This window comes from Pelophylax lessonae, assembly GCF_965119305.1.
Source record: "Pelophylax lessonae genome assembly, chromosome: 9".
In the NCBI taxonomy this organism is placed as follows: Eukaryota; Metazoa; Chordata; class Amphibia; order Anura; family Ranidae; genus Pelophylax; species Pelophylax lessonae.
The window spans coordinates 172,649,370-172,669,930 of record NC_138776.1 but is presented as its reverse complement, the minus strand read 5'-3'; the positions used below and the strand labels follow the sequence as shown (position 1 = coordinate 172,669,930).

At 41.5% G+C, this 20,561-nt stretch overlaps 1 protein-coding gene across 2 annotated transcripts in view; it reads right to left on the bottom strand.

Annotated features, from left to right (window-relative positions):
• Nucleotides 1–20,561, bottom strand: part of OPN4 (opsin 4) — a 139,522-nt gene that overhangs the window by 65,046 nt on the left and 53,915 nt on the right. For both annotated transcript variants that reach the window (XM_082267625.1, XM_082267626.1), the window contains exons 2-3: nt 10,325–10,467; nt 3,088–3,221 (exon numbers count right to left, since the gene is read on the bottom strand). In XM_082267625.1, coding sequence (XP_082123751.1) covers nt 3,088–3,221; nt 10,325–10,467 — 277 coding nt within the window. The remainder of the gene's footprint in view (nt 1–3,087; nt 3,222–10,324; nt 10,468–20,561) is intronic.

The window sequence follows — 20,561 nt, the reverse complement described above, 5'->3', positions numbered from 1 at the left end:
AGTGTGATAGGTAGTAAGAAAGTTTTATGTGTATTTATGCTCCTAAAACGCCTTATGGTGCTACTTGGACGTGGAGTCTCTTTTTGTGGCCAGGCTGTGTAAAAGTCTCACACATGTGGTATCACCATACTCAGAAGGAGTAGCAGAATGAATTTTGGGGTGTCATTTTTGCTGTGTACATGCTATGTGTTAGAAATAGCTTATAAATTGACAACGTTTTGGGGAAAAAAAGAAAAAAAAATTGTTCTTCATTTTCCCAAGAATTGTGGGAAAAATTATAACTTCAAAAAACTCACCATGCCTCTTACTAAATACCTTGGACTGTCTACTTTACAAAAAGGGGTCATTTGGGGGGTATTTGTACTGTCCTGACATTTCAGGGCCTCAAGAAAGGAGATAGGCCATCAGTACATCTGGTGTGATCAATTTTCAGTAATATACACTAATTTACACTAATTTGGGTTAATTTTACCAGAGATATGTAGCAGTATAAATTTTGGCCCAAATGTATGAAAAACAATAAATTTTTTGCAAAATTTTATAATAGAAACTAAAAAAAAAGTGTTTTTTTTGCAAAATTTTTGCTCTTTTTTTGCTTATATCACGAAAAAAAACCCCAGTTGTGATCAAATACCACCAAAAGTTCTATTTGTGTGAAAAAAATGATAAAAATTTTGTTTGGTTACAGTGTAGCATGACTGAGCAATTGTCATTCAAAGTGTGAGAGTGCTGAAAGCTGAAAATTGGTCTGGGCAGGAAGGGGGTCTAACTGCTCTGTATGGAAGCGGTTAAGGAGAGGTCAGAGTCTAGGATTACACATAACACCCTGGCATATATGGAGTGACCTATAATTGTGCTGTTGATATCAATGGTAAAGTAATGAAGGGGGATGGGGAGGAGGAAATATTACAAGTTCAGTTTTAGTCATATTGAGTTTGAGGAAATGGTGTGATATCCATACTATGTTTCTCAGTAAATTTGAGCTGGGGAGTAGAGAGATATATCTGGGTGTTATCAGCATATTGGAAGCCATGGGAGGTTATCAACTGACTCAAAAAAAAGGTGTGAAGAGAGAATGGGAAGGGTCAAAGGATAGAACATTGGGATACTTCAACAGAAAGAAGAAGAGGAGCAGAGGAGATAGAGTTGTAGGTGACACTGAAGGTGCACTGAGGTAAGAGGAAAACCAGGAGCATAGTTGCGGAGGCCAAAGGAGTGGAAATTATTAAGGAGGAGAGGATGGTCGACTGTGTCAAAGGCAGCAGAAAGATCTAAGTATATGAGTATGGAGTAATGGCCATTGGTTTTAGTAAGTTCTAGTAGGGCAGTTTCAGTGGAATTTCGTGGGTGGAAGCCAAATTGTTGGGGGTCGAGAAGGTTGTAATCAGTGAGGTAGCAACTCAACTATGCAAACGGGAGAAAGGAGATGGGTCTTAAGTTGCTGAAACAGGTGGGGTACAGTTAACTATGGGGGTAACCAGTGCATGTTTAAGGAGGGAGGGAAAGGTGTCAGAGAAAAGGGAGAAATTGAAGATGTGGGTTAGAGACTGTAGGATAGAGCAGAAGGGACAGATTCCAGAGGACAGGTGGTGAGGTGGGCCTCATGAAGGAGTTTGGCAACTTCCTCAGTGGTAACACGGTTGAAAAAGTAAAATATTGAGTGTGGTGTTCGACCTGGTATGTTGGTTTGAGGAGAAAGCTGGACACTGAAGATCTTATCACAAACTATATCAGTCTTGTAAATTATTTATTTAACCACTTGCCGACCGCCGCACGACTATATACTGCGGCAGTCAGCCCTCTACAGGCAAAGTGATGTAGGGGTACGTCGCTTTCCCGCGAGCCAGTAGGGGGCGAGCGCGCTGCCGGCGGCACACTCCCGCCCCCGCTCGTTCCCTGCCTAGCATGCACGTGTGACCGGCGGCTCCGATGTCCCCCAGCCACTCGCGATCTCCCTCAGGAGCTGGAGAAAGACAGACGGCTGATGTAAACACAGCCGTCTGTCATTCTCCCTGAAGTAATGACAGAGGCTATGCGATCCTGCTATGTAGGATCGTATGTCTCTGTGATTACTTCACCAGCCACGCCCCTAACAGTTAGAATCATGCCCCTAGGGACACACTTAACCACTTGATCACCAATAAAATTTACCCCTTCCCTGCCAGTGTCATTTTTACAGTAACAGTGCATATTTATGTCACTGATTACTGTAGTAATGTCACTGGTACCCCCAAAAGTGTCAAAAATGTCAGTCAGGGGTCTGATCTGTCCACCACAATGTTGCAGTCCCGCAAAAAAAAATGCAATAACTTTTGTGCAAACCAATCAAAATACGCTTATTGTGATTTTTTTTTTTTTACCAAACGTATGTAGCAGAAAACAAATTGGCCTAAGATGTTAAAAAATTTAGATTTTTACATTTTTTTTCTGAGAATTTCATATAAAAAAATGTGAAAAATATTGTTTTTTTTTTTTTTTAAATTGTAGCTCTTTTTTTGTTTATAGCGCAAAAAATAAAGTGATCAAATACCACCAAAAGAAAGCTCTGTTTGTGGGGAAAAAAGGACGTTCATTTCATTTGGGTACAGTGTCGCAAAACCGCACAATTGTCCGTTAACCTCACGCAGTGCCGAATCGCAAAATAGGGCCTGGTCATTAAACAGCCCAATCCTCCGGGGCTTAAGTGGTTAACCTGCTACTTTTAACATTTCCTATTGTTTCTTGCTTAGTATGGGTAGTTACAATGCCCTTGTTCTTATTATCTCTATACACTACATATTGTAGACTATGAAACTCATAACTATTATATACAGAATTTGATTCTCATCTACGTTTTTGTGTCTATTTCATCAAGTTTGACCATTATCTTTATTTTTTCAGAAATGATTTGTAATAATTATTGCACTCACTCACTATTACAAATATTCAACATAATCAATCATTATGGCATTGTAAAAAATAACAAACCCTTTAATTTAGGTTATGATCAGAGTGTGATTGAAAAGGTTACTAAAACTACAACTAAGGGAAATAAGTGAAAATGTAATACTGTGATGAGAGTGACCTAAACCTAAAGATTTTATTTACCTTTCTCTCCAAAGATCCACCTCTTATTCAGGCTTGTTGTAAAAAACACCGGTGCCTGAGTTATGCACATTAAGAAGTCACTAATCGCTAGATTGATAATGAACATGTTGGCTGGAGATCGAAGACTCCTACTCCTATATAAAAAAAGATTGAGGCTTCATTAATGCAAAGCTGTGATGATGACCAGTAAAAAACAGCTGCCAAATGATAGAAGAGAAATTGAATTTAGCCCATATTAGCTTGAACTGCTCAGCAGCATTTAATTATCCAGTCTAGGTTCAGCTACTGCCCTACTGCATGCTCTCTTCTATCATTTTGCAGGAAATTAAAAGTGACCTCCTTCACTGATTTTCTGGATTTGGGTGATGTTGAGCTTGGGGATCAGGGGCATTTTCTACACTTGATGAGATTAGGTCTGACTACTAAATATGGGGATTACACATTCTGATTAGATAATGCATCAGTTGCTTCTTCAGATCTTCACGGCAACCTCTGGCTTCACATTTGATGAAGGTTTAAAGTACAAGAAGGTTATGAAATAATCAGGGTCTATGTTCAAGTACATGTCACACTGGTTGACATTTATTGTGCCTCCCTCTATTGTGGCAAGTTACTAGCAAATATATCAGTTTAATAGTTAATTATCTATATCACAGGGGAAGAAATTAATTCCACACTTGTGCTATATTTATGTTTGTGAATTGGTCATTTTGATGAGAAAATTATACAAGGCACCTAATATACAGAATTGTGCCATTAACTTTAAAATGTGTTATATCTGACAGCCTGGAAGTTCTATTTTTTCAATTTTTATTGGCTGAATAATTTGTTTGTTAGCTATAATATAGAATAGAAAGATATGTATGGGTAAAGGGGTGGTAGGTCTCCTTTACACATGCAGTATATGTGATTGACAGATTTTTGGAGAAGCTTCTAAATCATAAAGGAATCCATCCTAGTAAACCATTGTTTCTAGAAGGGCTCCTGAGATGAAGCCTGGTGATCAGCTTTTGCGGTAACATGGAAGGCCCACAAGGTGTGGTGAGTGTAGGAGCACCTTACACAAAGTCACAGGAGTCACTACTACCAATATTATTAAAATTTATATTCTTTAGTTTTAATTATTTCCAGTAACCACCAAAATCTACTTTTTCTAATTTAATCTTGCTGGTATAATTTACTAAAGTTTATATTTGGCTAGTGTTTTCTACAGTTTTGCATAATGTGACCATACCCCTAAGTCCAAACATTGTCTCCAAACATTAAATTGTATGTGTGTGTATTTTCTTTTCTATAGTCCTGCAGAAGGGGGTCCCCTAACCCCCCTAAATGCTTGGCTATATGAATACCAATTAAAATAGAATTTTGACTTCATGCCGTATAAGTAGCTCCCTAGCCACCATCCATTGTTGTCACTTTGCTTTAGAATCCTCAGCATTCCTGTTTTTTTTTAATACTTGAGCAGTCAAGGACAGACATTTGGGGGTTACACACTACCACCATCTAACCAGTGCAAGCATCTAACCTTAGGTTTGAGCAGCTAGCTTCATCTATACAGATGGCCCAGCACTATCTCATACTAAGGACTTGAAAGGAACACTATGCAGTCATCAGCTGCATTGATTGTGCTGGTTCTGTACAGAGAAGATATAAACCTTGACAAGAAAGAGAAACGATGTGGCTCTGCAGATAACACATTAGGGGACTGGCTGTAAAATGTAACAGTTGAAAGCCCTGGCATGTTGTTTAGGCCATTGTAAAATGTAGGGGACTAGAGTCTCCAGTAGGAGGTATCAACAATCAAGGTAGAAAAAGACTGTAAAGCATAGATGTGCCACAACAAATGGCAAAACTGCCTATTAGTAGTAAGGTAATAGAAAACTCATAACTACATTTAAAGTTGGTAGATATGCTAATGTGTTGCACCCACTTGTGGCAGGCAGCACAACTTCACCCCACAAAGGATCTTTTAAGCTAACGGAAGGTGCAAAGTTGAATAATAGAGTGGAACTCCACTTTAAGTTAAACACCATAACATTAATCACAGGAATTGAAACATGCCGACCTGGAAGAGGGGACAGAAATGGTAGTGATTACCTTTACAAAGGATACAGTCTTATCTGATGTCCATGTACACACCCAACAAAAGAGGCATCTCATGATCAGACTGAACAGAGTAGGACAGCCAGGTATGAAAGAACCTGTGGAGGGCGATTTTAGAGGAGCTTAAACGCCATATGAGGTCATCAGTGAGAAACCCAAGAGTATATCCACTGCTGCAGTTGGAGTGAAGTTCTTTTAAAGGGACAGATACATGCTTCATTATAACATCCATCCGGTAAGGGGCTGGTTTGTTTGTCACTTCCACAGCACAGGGAGTCACCACTCTTGGGTGGAGTTTACTGCTTTATTATCCTAACCTGTTCGTAAGGCGCTAATCATGGAGGTGGTGGGATTCACTACATAGTATCTGGAATTTTTTCGTTTGGACATTCACTATTGGATTCGCATTCACTACTTGGATTTACATCAGTTATTTCCCTGTCAAGAGTTTTAGTCCAAACACTATGAAAAGTGTGTTGGACATCACATTTGAACATTAATATGGATCTTTGGTTGCAGCTTTACTATTTCTTTACATAAGCGCACCCTTTTTAATTTTTCATTTTGTCACTTAAAGTGTTACTAAACTCACAACAGTAAAGTCAGTCTGTATATGCAGTAAATCATGCTTGTTAAACACACTGTGGAACCAAAGGGGTTAATCGTCTGCATGGTGTAAAAAGGCTGTTTGACCCTCCCCTTCTTCCACTGTCCCCAAACCATCTCCTGATAGAACAGAGCCTTGGGGGGCAAGCTGCACATGCTCAGTTGGGTGTGTATTGTTAGAGATCCCTTGAGAAAGTCACGTGTGGAGTGACGCAATGCGTCAGAAGGAGCCGGGTGACGTCACTTCCGGTTTACGGCCGTAACCGGAAGTCAGGTTTTACACCGCATCTGCGGTCAGCATTTGTTTCTTTGCCTCACTGTAAGTGTTTTTTATTATTAAAATCTCTGCATTTTGATATACTACACCATGATGGCCTTTATTTGATTGCCCCCATATATGAGACACATCCATATACCTGTACCTGTGAAGTGCATCAGTGGTTGGTTACTATTAACACCGCATTGTGGATTGATTCTCACAGAGGGGAGAGAGGAGCTTCATGCCATATTCCACCATCCATCCATCCCACACCATAAGAGGTCAGGGCTATATCCCAGGAGTTTTTAACACGCTCATTTGAGTGTACTTTGAGGTGAGTGGCCATTGCACACATTCACTTTAATCCACTGGAGTGACACGTGTAATCTTCCGGCAACACTGTTTGAAATCACATTCATCACCGTTTTGATTTGTGGACTTATCACTTCAGTCACACTTTTTTGCTGACATATCTTTTGTGCACTTCTTCATCATCTATTGGACATTATTATCTGATTTGTGCACTCACTATTGCTTTTGTTGATCACATTTATTTTCTACTATTATTGTATGCCACTATTTGGTTTTTGACATCAGCGACTCTTCATCTCTACATGCTATTTCAGCCTCTGTGCATGCCTGTTATTTTGTGCACTATATACACTCTATTGCTTGTACATCATTTATTATATATGAATTAGCACCATTTTTTTGGATTGTTTATATTGCTGGAGAGGTTTTTCTTTTTTTTCTTATTGGGAGAGTGCATGTGATCAGCACAGGGCCAATTAGCACTGTCCAGACAGAGGACCAGGGTTCATGCAGCCTCATAGGACAATCAGGAGAGAATGAAAACTCCTCCTACAAGCTTTAACCAAACACTAATAGAAGTCTCTAACTGCTGATGAGAAAAGGTATTTAGCAGTTAATATTTACTAAAATAATTGCATTTCATGTTCTGTGCACTGTGAGAGATCAGATATAATGAATGCCGAGTCTTGGGTTTAGTAACACTTTAAGCTGAGCAAGTGAGAAAGACAGCTTCTCCTAATGATTTGGAAAGTGCCTTATTAGGGACTCTGTATTATGTTCACAACCATCTTGGTATTACCACTGGAGGGCCACGAATTGTATTTCTGCAAACAACTGTATATCCCAGCTTTTTTACTTTCAATATTGTTATTAAGTACTTTATAAAATATTGAGATGCCAAGGCCGGTGTGCAAAGTTACCATTATTTCTCACATGTTTTGTTTGGCCCTGTTCTAGGAAGTTCAGTGCTGCTGTGTAAACCCCTTTGCATTACACAAATTACAGATTATATAATAAACCAAGAAGAATGCAGGTTACTGGGCCCATATAGTCAATTCTGTAAGCAGATTTCACAGTGATATTTCAATCAGATTTTCTTAATCTGATTAGCTTTAAGTTAAAGTCAGATGACATTAAATATAGAAAATGGATGATATCCATCAACTCCAGCAAGAAATAATATAATTAAAATTTGACATTTGTCCTGGTTTTCCAAAGATTCTCTTCTTATCAAATACAAAGCATGCAACAAAATTAGCTTATATGTAATGCAATTACACACATCTTAGCAAAGATCATATTTTGCATATTAAACTACAAAAGTTTACATTTTATATTCATAATTAAAGCTGAACTCTGGGCACATATAAAAAAAACATCAATGAATGCAGTTCTGTAATCATAAAAAAGAAAATCTTTATATGTATTTTTAAAATGCAACCAACATAAGTATCTAACATTTGGCTGTTTTCCCAACCCCAGTCTGGGCTCTGCTGCACACCAAGCTTATCAGGTGCATAGACATGAGATGAAAAATGAACCTGTTTGCCTGGAGTTCAACTTTAAAGCGGTAGTATACTGATTTTTGTGAATTTTACCTACAGGTAAGCCTATAATAAGGCTTACCTGTAAGTACAATTAATATCTCCTAAACCGACACGGTTTCGGAGATATTTGCACTGCATGCAGCCGCTGATGCGAGTGGCGCATGCGCTCTGAAGGTCCGGCAAACTTTCAGAGTTCCTTGCCGGGAAGTTGCCAGAAAGTTAATCCCCTTCACGCATGAGTGGGAGTGACGTCATCGCGACTCCGGCCACTCACAGCGCCGGAGCCGCCAAACCCAGAAGAGACGCCGAGGGTCATGTCCGCTCCCACAGCAGTGTCCAGGGGTCCGTGTCGGGGCTTCATTCTAAGGTAAGTATTTCATAATGAGCTAGTATGCGATGCATACTAGCTCATTATGCCTTAGTCTTGCAGGGTTTTTTTTTTTTTTTTTGAGTATACTTCCGCTTTAAAGATGAATACCTGGAATGGATATTTTTTTTATAGTTGCATTTCAGGTTTAGAAAATGTAAAGTGTTCTCTGAATGGCACCCATACTGATTGGGCAGCCTCCTGTGTTCAGTAGGCAACATAGCTGCCACTTGGCATAGGAGTCAGAGGTTAGTGGAGATCACTATAGTAGTGGTCCCTACTACAGTGATTTCTAGCTTCCAAGGAATGTCAAATTCATAGTTACATTGGTCCAAGCTGGACCAATGTAACTATGTTAAAATATCCATACCTAGAATTCATCTTTTACTTGCCGACCAGCCACAGTATATATACTGTGGCATGTCGGCTCTATTACGCGAAACAACGTACCTGTACGTTGTTTCGTGCAATAGCCAGCGGGTCCGCCGGGCCACCCGTGATCGCTCCCCAGAGAAGTAGAACGACGGTCTGCCAATGTAAACAAGGAAGACCGCCATTCTGTCAGGGATAAACACACTGATCTTGTGTTCCAGCTAAGCAGAAACAGGGATCTCTGTGTTCATCCAGTGAGTCCATCCCCCACACAGTTAGAAAGCATCCCTTAGGGACACACTTAACTCTTTGACCTCCCCTGGTATTAACCCCTTCCCTGCCACTGTCATTAGTACAGTAATAGTGCATATTTTTAACACTGATTACTATAATAATGTCATTGGTTCCCACAAAAGTGTCAAAAGTGTTAGTTAGGTGTCCGATTTATCCGCCACAATGTCACAGTCCTTCCAAAAATTCCTGATCGCCGCCATTACTAGTAAAAATAAATAAATAAATAAAATGCCATAAAAATATCTGCAAAAATGTAGACGCAATAACTTTTCCGAAAACTAATCCATAAATGCTTATTGAGATTTTTTACCAAAAATATGTAGCAGAATACCTATTGGCCTAAATTGATGAAGACATTTTTACATTTTGTTTTTATTGGATATGTTTTTTAGCAGAAAGTAAAAAATCATGTTTTTTTTTTATCAAAATTGTCTTGTCTTTTTTTTGTTTCTAGCGCAAAAAATAAACACCACCGAGGCGATCAAATACCACCAAAGGAAAGCTCTATTTGTGGGGAAAAGAAAGATATAAATTTTGTTTGGGTACAGCTTTGCACGAACGTGCAATTGTCAGTTATGCAGTGCCGTATCACAAAAAATGGCCTAGTTATTAACCTCCCTGGCGGTATGATTATGTCAGGAATGTTGTACCAAAAGCGGTACAATTTTTTGCATGGAAATTAGGTGTTATGTATTGTAGGCCTACAATTCTTAGTAATTACTTAAACCTGACCAAACAAGACTCTAGTAGACATCCCAGATGTGATAAAGTTTGAAACACAAAATCATAAATTATAATATAATAAATAACTATAAATAAGTTAAAGTGTATATATATATATATATATATATATATATATATAGCACAGTAAAACTGCAAGCAAGGGCACTCGGGGGCAAACTAAGGTCAGTTTATTTTATTTAGTAATGTAATCCAATAGGATTACAATATATCAGTGTGTTTGTGTGTTTTACTTTTTGAATTTGTCGCCGGTTCCACCCCCCTGCGACGCGATGTTCGCAGGGAACGGAAGCCGGGGCACACAGCATCAGGCGGAAGATCTGGCTGCCGTACACTGCCAGAATACATCGTGGGATCCTGGGGACAAGGTAAGTAACCTCTTCCAGGATCCAGCGACTTCTCCCTGGCGGTACCCCGAGTGTGGCTCGGGGTTACCGCTAATGGTACTGAAATTCCACCCCGAGCCACACTCAGGAATACCGCCAGGGAGGTTAAGGGGTAAAACTTTGTGGTCCAGAAGTGGTTAAGGAATATGCACTACATAATCCAAATGAAGAGTAGTCTACGGGAAAAGTTCCATACCAGTTTAACATTGTAATAACGTTTGGCAGGCTCTAGAGTGACACATGTCAGTACCTGCAAAAAGCATAGATGACCAGGAAGTTACCCAGCATTCCTGTTATTCCTACTGCCAGGATCACAGCTCCAATTGTATAGTGAACATGATCTGGAGCATCGACTGTAGGGAAGACACGGTGAACATTATCCTTTGGTGTTTCCTAGATAATACATTAAAAGGAAGAATATGTTAATTAATCTAATCAAATTCAGTAAATGGCCAAGCAATTGTATGGCACATATTTCAAATGTTACGTAATAAAGGGGCCACATTTAGATATGGTAAAATATTACATATAGTTACATAGTTAGTCAGGTTGATAAAAGACACAAGTCCATCTGACTCAACCAATAAAAAAACAAAAAACAGTAAAGAAAACCCAACCATTCAATCCCATAAACACAATCCTATACCTGCAGTTGATCCGGAGGAAGGTGAAAAACTCCAGCAAAGCATGATCCAATTTGCTACAGCATGGGAAAAAAACCCTTCCTGATCCCCGAGAGGCAATCGGATATTCCATGGATCAACTTTACCTATAAATATTAGTACCCACTTATATTATGTACACCCAGGAAAGAATCCAGGCCTTTTTAAAGCAATCTAGTGAGCTAGCCAGAACCACTTCTGGAGGGAGTCTATTCCACATTTTCACAGCTCTTACGGTGAAGAAACCTTTCCGTATTTGGAGACGAAATCCCTTTTCCTCCAGACGTAAAGAGTGCCCCCTTGTCCTCTGTGTCGACCTTAAAGTGAAAAAACTCAACACCAAGTTCACTATATGGACCCCTTATGTATTTATACATGTTGATCATATCCCCCCTTAACCACTTGCCGACTGCCGCCCGACTATATACGGCGGCAGTCAGCCCCTCACAGGCAAAGTGACGTATGGGTACGTCACTAGCCTGTGAGGCTCTAGGGAGCGAGCGCGCGCTCACGGACCCCCCCCGTGTGAGTGAGCGGTGGACCCGATGTCCACCGCTCACTCGCGATCCTCTGGTACAGCGGGAGAAAGGCAGGCGGCTAGTGTAAACAAAGCCGCCTGTCATTCTCCCCTTATTCTCCCCCTCATCTATGCTATGTAGGACCCTAGATCTCTGCTGTTACACACACAGCCACATCCAATCACAGTTAGAATCACGCCCCTAGAGACACACTTAACTCCTCCCTCTCAAATAAAGTTAACCCCTTCACTGCCAGTGTCATTTTTACAGTAACAGTGCATATGTATAGCACTGATTACTGTAGTAATGTCACTGGTACCCCCAAAAGTGTCAAAAATGTCAGTCAAGGGTCCGATCTGTCCGCTTCAATGTCACAGTCCCACAAAAAAAATCGCAGATCGCCGCCATTACTCGTTAAAAAAAAAAAAACAATAAAATGACAAAAATCTTTCCCTTAGTTAGTAAACGCAATAACTTTTGCGCAAACCAATCAAAATACGCTTTTTGCGGTTTTTTTTTACCAAACATATGGTAAAAAAAATTGGCCTAAAATGTTAAAAAATGTTGATTTTTACATTTTTTTGAGGGGGAATTTCTTATAAAAAATTTGAAAAATATTGTTATTTTTGCAAAACTGTCGCTCTTTTTTTAGCGCATGATCAAAAAATCGCACAGGTGATCAAATACCACCAAAAGAAAGCTCTGTTTGTGGGAAAAAAAGGACGTCAATTTCATTTGGGTACAGCGTCGCACAACCGCGCAATTGTCTGTTAAAGTAACGCAGTGCCGAATCGCAAAATAGGCCCTGGTCAGGAAGGGGGTAAAATCTTCCGGGGATTAAGTGGTTATTCTCCTCTTCTCTAGAGAGAATAAATTCAGTTCCTCTAATCTTTTCTCATAGCTGAGGTCCTCCATGCCTCTTTTCATTTTGGTTGCCCTTCTCTGCACTTTCTGCAGTTCCTCTGTATACTATATACTATGATATACTATACTATGAAGTGACAATACAATATATTCAGGCAAATTGAAGAAATATTATCAATAGTACTGTAAAGTTGCTTAAACAGTTTTCTAATTTAGTTGTAATAGAATATGGGATTGATTTGCTAAAAAATAAACACTGTTCACTTAGCAAATTGAAAGGGGTGAAGCTGTGTTTACTTTAATCATCTAACTATGTACCATCAAAAAGCATGTTTTTTTTTTTAATCTCTCTTACATTTAAATTGAATGCAGCTCCGCCTTAATTACTAAAGTAAGCTGGCTTCATTCTTCACTAAAACAGCCCCAAGCAATTTAGTCCTAAATAAAGTGTAGCAACATTTTCTTAACGATTAGCATTTATTACATGTTATTTTTTTTTAATTATTATGGTAATTCATTTTTTTACATCACATTCAGTTTTGCTGGTGTGTGATGTCCAGTATAAAAAAAAAAAAAAAAAAGTGTGTTTCTTGACAAAAAAAAAAAATGAAATTGAAATGCATGAATATCCTGAATGTTTCTTTTGTACAGTACAGGACACAATAATTGTGGCTGCCCTTGGGTTTTAGGCCGCCACCTTCAGGTGATTGGACACTGACAAAAGATGGTTTACTGGTTGCTGTTGGTACAGGGGCCTATGGTAAACTTGTCGTGCATGGCCATTAACCCTTCTAGCTCAGCAGGGGCCTGTGCGTACCCCTTGTATAGACTATCTCTCTGGACACTGTTTGGTGACCTAGTCACACACGGCCAATAATCCCTACTGTTCAACATTAGGTCTGGGAGTTTGCCTTGCCAGAGATGTTTCACGGTGTGCTGTCTGTCACTGTGTACAGTTTGTCATTGTCACTGTCTAATGGCCTGAGATGACCTGGTTTACATACGTTTTGTATGATGGCCTTTAATCCTTTCTCTGCTAGGCCCCATGCACTAGTTTTAAACTCAAGTGGCCAGACCATTTTTGACATTTTTCCATTGCTTTTTTTTATTAACTTACAGCTTTCAGAGTTTGTAATAGACCCCCAAAACCATATATTTTCTGAAAGCACATGACCAGTAGAAAAAAAAGAGGATGCTACTGATTTTTAGGGCCTCATAATATTTGCGCAAAGGTTTCTCAAAAATATTTTTACTAGAAATACACAAAAATCAATATTAGCAGATACAAACACAGCACATTTTACAACATTCCCCCTAAATATAAAAGTTTAACCTATATTAGGTTAAAAAATACCAAGTTTGTAAATTTTAAATTGTGCCTTTTTACAAAATGTGAAAATCGAACGGACGCAAAACTGTAAATAACCACATCTCTCTAAAAACCTGGAGGTTTTCATTTTTCACTTACAGCTTTCAGAGATTGTAAAAGACCCCCCCCCACCCCCAAACCATATATTTTCAGAAAGCACATGACCAGTAGAATAAAAAGAAGGTGATACTGATTTTTATTGCCCCATGATATTTGCACAACTGTTTATCAAATCAATATTTTCACAAAAAATACACTAAAATAACCACTTGCCTTCTGTGCACTTAAACCCCCTTCCCATCCAGACCAATTTTTAGCTTTCAGTGCTCTCACACTTTGAAAAACAATTGCGCGGTCATGCTACACTGTACTCATGTGAAATTTTTATCATTTTTTTCACACAAATAGAGCTTTCTTTTGGTGGTATTTAATCATCTCTGGGTTTTTTATTTTTTACAAAAAAAAAGAAAAAAGAAAATTTTGAAAAAAAAAAAGTTTTTCTTATTTTCTGCGAGTAAATTTTGAAAATAAATACATTTTTCTCCTTCACTGATGTGCGCTGATGAGGCGGCACTGATGGGCACTGATAGGCTGCACTGATGGGCACTGATGAGGTGGCACTTATGGGCACTGATGAGGTGGCACTGATGAGGAGGTACTAATATGCCGCACTGATGAGCACTGATAGGCGGCACTGCTGGGCACTGAGAGGTGGCACTGCTGGGCACTGATGGGCACTGACGGGTGGCACTGATGGGCACTGACGGGTGGCACTGATTGACACTGACAGGTGGCACTGATGAGCACTGAAGGGCGGCACTGATGAGCACTGATGGGCAGCACCATCAGTGCCCACACTCAGTGCCCATAGTGCTGCCAGTCAGTGCTCATCAGTGCCTAGATGAGCAGGCACTGATGGGCACTGACTGGCAGCACTATGGGCACTGATTGTGGGCACTGATGGCGGGCACTGTGGGCATTGATGGTGGGCAGTTAGTGTGTTTGGTGTACCTTGTGTAATCAGGGCACTGGTGATCAGTGCCCTGATTACATTTTTCTTTGTCCCCGACGGCTGATCGGCTCTCTCCTTCCTCACACTGCAGTCTCTGTGTGAGGAAGGAGCGCTGGCGATGAGAGATGATCTCATATGTTTACATATGAGATCATCTCTCATTGGACGGTCCGATCACGTGGTGAATGGCCGCTGTGATTGGCCATTCACCACGATCTGTGATCGGCTGTGTCCAAGGGACACGGCCGACACAGATTTTCCCCGATGCACGCTCGCGGGAGCGCGTGGGGAGCCTGTGTCTGGGAGGTTGTTTAAAGACGGCCTCCCGAAAATGCGAGTCCGCGCTGCAGCCGTACTTCGGCTACAGCGCGGATGGGAGGTGGATAATTATTAGTACATACAAATACAGAAAATGTCAACAATTCCTGTTAAATTCCTTCTAAATGTAAAAGTTTAACCTGTATTGAGTTAATAAATAACAAATTATATTCTCATGCTTCCATCATCTATATAACATAATAAACAATGTCCACATTGGCAGCGCTTAAGTGGGAGAAAATTCATCTCCTATGCCTTAAAAGTCCTTTTATAGAAGATTCGTTTTCCCCCACTTAAGTGCTGCTAATGTGGATATTGTTTATTATTTCTATGAATTATGGAAGCATGAGAATATGACTTTAGAATTGATATAGCAGCTGCTATTATTGCCTAGAACAATATATATGCAGGGGATATTAATTCTTTTGCACTGTGATGTCATAAGCGCTGGGAGGAAGAGACAAGCAGTTCACTACAGGCTGGTCACTTTCATTTCTTTGTATTTAATAAATAACAGATATTTGGAAATTTTAAATTGTGCCTTTTTACGAAATGGTAAAAATCGAACATACGCAAAACTGTATATAACCACATGTCAAGGTCTTACCTTGCCCTCCTGTTGGCAGCTATCTTGGACATGTGCAGACTGCTGCCTCCTATCAACTCTGATTGCATCATCACTTGCCTGCTGCCTGGGTATCGCACAGTGATGATGCTGCTGCACACCTGACACACCTGATATATCCATCACCTGATGGGTTGCAGTCCTTGCCCATTGCCCATGCGTTTCTGCTCCAAGGTGCATCTCTGCTAGCAGTCTTCTGTTCTCCATCTTCCTCCATGTATCACCTGGCTTGGCTGATGACTCTCCTGGCTCTTGACCCTGCATTGGCAAACGACCCGGCATCGGCAGACTACCGGCTTCTGGACTCAACCCCAGCTTGGATGACTACCCGCTTCTGGACTAGACCCCGGCTTGTATAACTACCTGTTCTGGACTTGACCCTGGCTTGTTCCTCTTCTCGCTTTTCACTATTGCTGTGCATTTTTTGTTGTTTTCTCCAATAAACTGCTTTATTTTACCTGCATCCCTGTGTGGTCTGGTTTCCTGGCACCCTGACAGTACGCAAGGGCCATGAATCCTGACAATCAACAAGATCACCTTTTGGGTTAGTTCGCTCAGGCGTTGTAGACGCTGCTTGCCGGTGGTTTCTCCTGTTGTTGCTCCTGCTGCTGCTCCTTTTGCCCCTCCTACTCCTGCTATTGCAGCTGGAGTCAGTGTTACCAGAGGGATGACTGGTTCAGCCCCCCTTCCGCAGCGCTATGGGGGGTGAACCGAATCAGTGGCGTGGCTTCCTAAACCAAGTGGGCATTTATATTGAGATAGTTCCTCAGGCGTTCCCTTCTGATAGGTCCAAGGTGAGCTTCCTAATCTCGTTGCTCTCGGACAAGGCCTTGGCCGGGGCGAATCCCTTATGGGAGAACGATAATCCTCTGGTACTTGATTACCTGGGTTTTTTTGCCTCCTTTCGTAGGTTATTCTCTGCGCCTGCTCGCTTTGCCTCTGCTACAAAGCAGCTTCTGTTCATTCAAGAGGGTATACAAACCATTGCCGAGTATGCCATTGAATTTCGTACCCTGGCAGCAGAGGTGGGCTGGAATAATGAGGCTCTGGCGGTTGTCTTCTCTCATGGTCTCTCCGATGCATTGAAGGACGAGAATGTGGCCAAGGATCTCCCTGACAAGCTTGAGGCTCTCACTGTCTTCCTGATTTTGATTGATACCAGGCTCAGGGACAGACCATCAATTAAGGAGCGCCTGCGGAGGGCTCCTACCAGATTGGCTCCTACATTTTCTTCCCCACCCATTTCTCCCTCACCTCCCACACCTCCTGGGGATGGTGCATCTGACTTTGAACCCATGCAGCTGGGGTTCACTAGCCTTTCCGAGGCTGAGCGGAAAGGAGGAGGGAGGGCCAGTGCTTGTATTGCAGTCTTGGTGGGCATTTTCCTGAAATCTTGTCCGACCCATCCGGGAAACGCTCGCACCTAAGGTCCTCCCGAGGGCAGATCTTAGGTGGTATTTCCGCGTCCCCGGTTTCCGGTAAAGATAAACCGCTTATCACTGTTGTCCTCTCCAGGGCAGCAGGTTCGGTGGTTACTCAGACTTTGGTAGACTCTGGTGATGGCGGGTATTTTATTGACAGTGCGATTGCTGTGAATTCCATACCTTTGCAGCCTTGTGTTTCTACACTGGTTATCAAGGTGATTGATTGCAGACCCCTGCAGCTGGCACAGGTTACCCATGAGACTGTTCTGGTTGATATGTCAATAGGGGCTGTTGACAGGGAGTCAATCTGTTTCCAGGTTATTTCATCCCCGACTAATTTTGGGGTACCCTTGGCTTCAGAAATGCAATCTGACCTTTGATCGGCAGTTGGTCAAAATCTTCTCTTGGTCTCCTCAATGTAGTGCTGTTTGTATCGATGGGCCTGTTACAGTACTTTGTACCTCCTCAGATTCAGTGTCACCTACTGAATATTGTGAGTATCAAGATGTATTTGACACGGTGCGCGCTGGTACTCTTTATCCTCATCGTCCGTATGATTGTGCTATAGACTTGCAACCTGGTGCCATTCCCCCTCATGGCAGGGTTTATCCTCTTTAGTTCCAGAGAATAAGGCCATAGAGGAGTACATTGCAATAGGCAGCAGACAGGGTTTTTTACATGCTACAGCTGCAACCTGTCACTTTGCGCCCACAGCAAAGTTGCTTTGAACCCGCTGATTGCCACACAATCAAGTCAATAGGGTAGTGCTGCAAATTCCCTGCAACCGCACCATGCATGTGGTTGCGGCGCATTTGACGGCAAAAAAGAGGTTAAAACAGGTGGGGAGAAAGCAGCGGATGGATTCCTCACTGCCCGTCATTAGCCACTGAAACGTGAACTTAATGCTGATCGGGCTTCAGAGGCAAGATAGACTTCGATGCATATCTAAATCTACCATTAGGCCCCTTCTACGGGGGGGGGGGGGGGTGGGATTTGTCTGCTGATCCCCGCTGAGCAGGCGGATGGCTGATCTGTGTCCACTCTGCTTATGCAGAACGTTTGGTGTACAGATTGTTGTGGAGTCTTGGGATCGTGGACATTGTCAGCAAATAAATTGATGATGTGGCAGTAACTATATGTCTGGAAGCCTGTGATAGAAGGGGATAGAGGGCATCTCTGCTGTGTGCCCTTGGAGATGGTAAAGGACTTGGATAAAAGATTGGAGGAGTATACTCTAGCTGACGGAGAAGAATATAGTGCCATGATAGCTGATAAGATGTTACCAGAAAAACCTAACTTTTCCAATACCTGTTTCATATATGTCCAGTGTACACGGTCGAACGTCTTCTCCGCATCTATGGATAAGAGCAGAGAGGGCGTGCGACTAACCTCTGGTCTGACCAGACGGAAGACTTTCTGGTCTGGTTTTATTAAGGTGAGAAGAATATCAATAAGACGTTTCCATAACAGTTTGGTGTATACTTTTACATTGGTATTTAATAACGAGATGTGTCTGAAATTGGCCAGGGTCACTGGATCTTTCCCAGGTTTAGGTAGGGTGACTATGTTTGCCGCTAGCATCTCAGCAGGGAATGATGCATCAGTCAAAGCTGCCATAAAGAATTGTGTTAGATGCGGGGCCAGCATATTAGCAAAACATTTGTAATATTAATTTGTGAATCCATCTGGCCCTGGGGATTCACCATTGGGTAGAGTTTGGATCGTGGAAATTATTTCAGTGGATGTAAATGGAGAGTTTAAAGAGGCAAGTTGTTCGGGGGAGAGACAGGGAAGATTAATTTGTTGAAAGAATCTTTAAATATCTTCCATAGATGGTTGTTGGGTATTGGGATCGTCTTTTAAACTATATAGGGAACTATAATAATCCACAAAGGCATCTGCTATTTGTTGTGGGTTACATTGCTCTTGATTCGTGGATGAGTGATATATGGCACAATGGCATCTGTGGCTGGATGCAATTGTCAGCGGGAGAGGCAGAGGGGGGAAGCCGACAATTGCATCCAGCTACAGAGATAAGTGCTTGCGGATGGGGGGGATAGGCAGCTCCTGTTAGGGGTGACAGATGTGCTGGGGAGGGGTTGACAGTGGTAGAGGAAGGGGGGAGGCATTTTAGCAACCAGGGCAGCAGGTTTATTGGAGGAACATGGATAGGCAGGCAGTGGCATTGAAAAGGGGGGGGGGGTCACATTTTAGGTTAATAACTCTGATCAGCAGATTATAATCCACTGATTAGAGTTACTGAATTGGTCAGCAGAGTTTGCTGAGTCTGCCGGGGAACGGACCTAGCAGTAAAAGGGTTAACCCTTCCCACTTTGATGTTCTGCCCTCTATCCTTGTAGATCCTATCTCTTTCCTAGTATTTTATGTGTAGTGGTCTGAAATGACCTAGTTACAAAAAGCCATTTAAATCTACTGCTGTATAGGTTGCATGTCAATTAAACTTAATGATACTGTTTAACTTGTTTTATGGTGGCCTACGATGACCTAGCCGTGCTGGGCCATTAATCCTTCTGTTCTGGAGTTGGTCTGTGAGTCAGCTTTTGCTGTTGCTTACTTATTTGTTGGTTATAGGATGCCTTGCAGTAGCTAAGTCTTCCTATTCTTCTTTTAATCTCCTTACATATAACACATATTTTACAATTTATTCCCCAACTCTGCACACTCACTTGGTTTTTGGGTTGAGCACTCAGTTGTTTCTTTATTGTTCTTTTTGGGGTGTAGAATGGCCCATGTTGTCCTGATCACAGTTTACCTTTGCCTTCTCTTCATCTGACACACCTGAGCCCCACTCAGTTCCATCCTACAGTTTTTTTTAAGATAATGCTGATGTGTAAATGTAACCTATCCCTTTAGATGAGTTGGCATGTAGGAAGGTTCGGTCTAGCATAACTCCTAGACTTGGAGTCATTTTGGATAGGGGGCACCCCTGCCATGTACCATTAGTAGTGACAAATGGGTCAAACAAAGTCCCCTCTGAGAAAAGATGGGTTGGAGTATAGGGTTAAAATGGCAGAAACGATATTGCCTTGAAAGCCACATTTTGTGAGGGTTATTCTCAGGTAACCCCAATGGATCCTATCAAATGTTTTTTCAGCATCTAACGTTATAAAAAGGGATGGGGTTTTTTAATTTTCAGCATAATGTAGGAGGTTTGTTATCTTTTGTGTGGCATCTGGGGCTTGTCTTCCTGTTATGAAGCCGACTTAATCTGGCTGTATGAGATGGCGCATAATTGAAGCTAGCCTTTGCATTGCAAGTTTTGCATATAATTTAAGGTCTGTGTTCAATAAAGAGAATGGACGAAAGTTGGAGAGGTGACCAGCGCCTTCCCTGGTTTAGGCAGGGATACAATGTTGGCAGATAGCATTATGCTCAGAAAGTGTGGGGCTAGAGTGTTACTGAGAAATTTGTAGTATTTGGTTAAAAGCCATCTGGGCCTGGTACCTTACCATTGGGGAGGTCTGAAATTGCTTGTAGGATTTCTCTGACTGTGAATGAGGCATTCAAACACGATAATTGATCAGTAGATAGTTTGGGGAGTTGTAGACTATCCAGGAAATTTGCTATAATATCGTCGATGGGTTGAGTGGTAGATGGATCTTCTTTTAGGTTATATAGCGCCTGGTAGTACTCCTGAAACGCATTTGTTATGTCTTTCGGATTATACCTTTTAT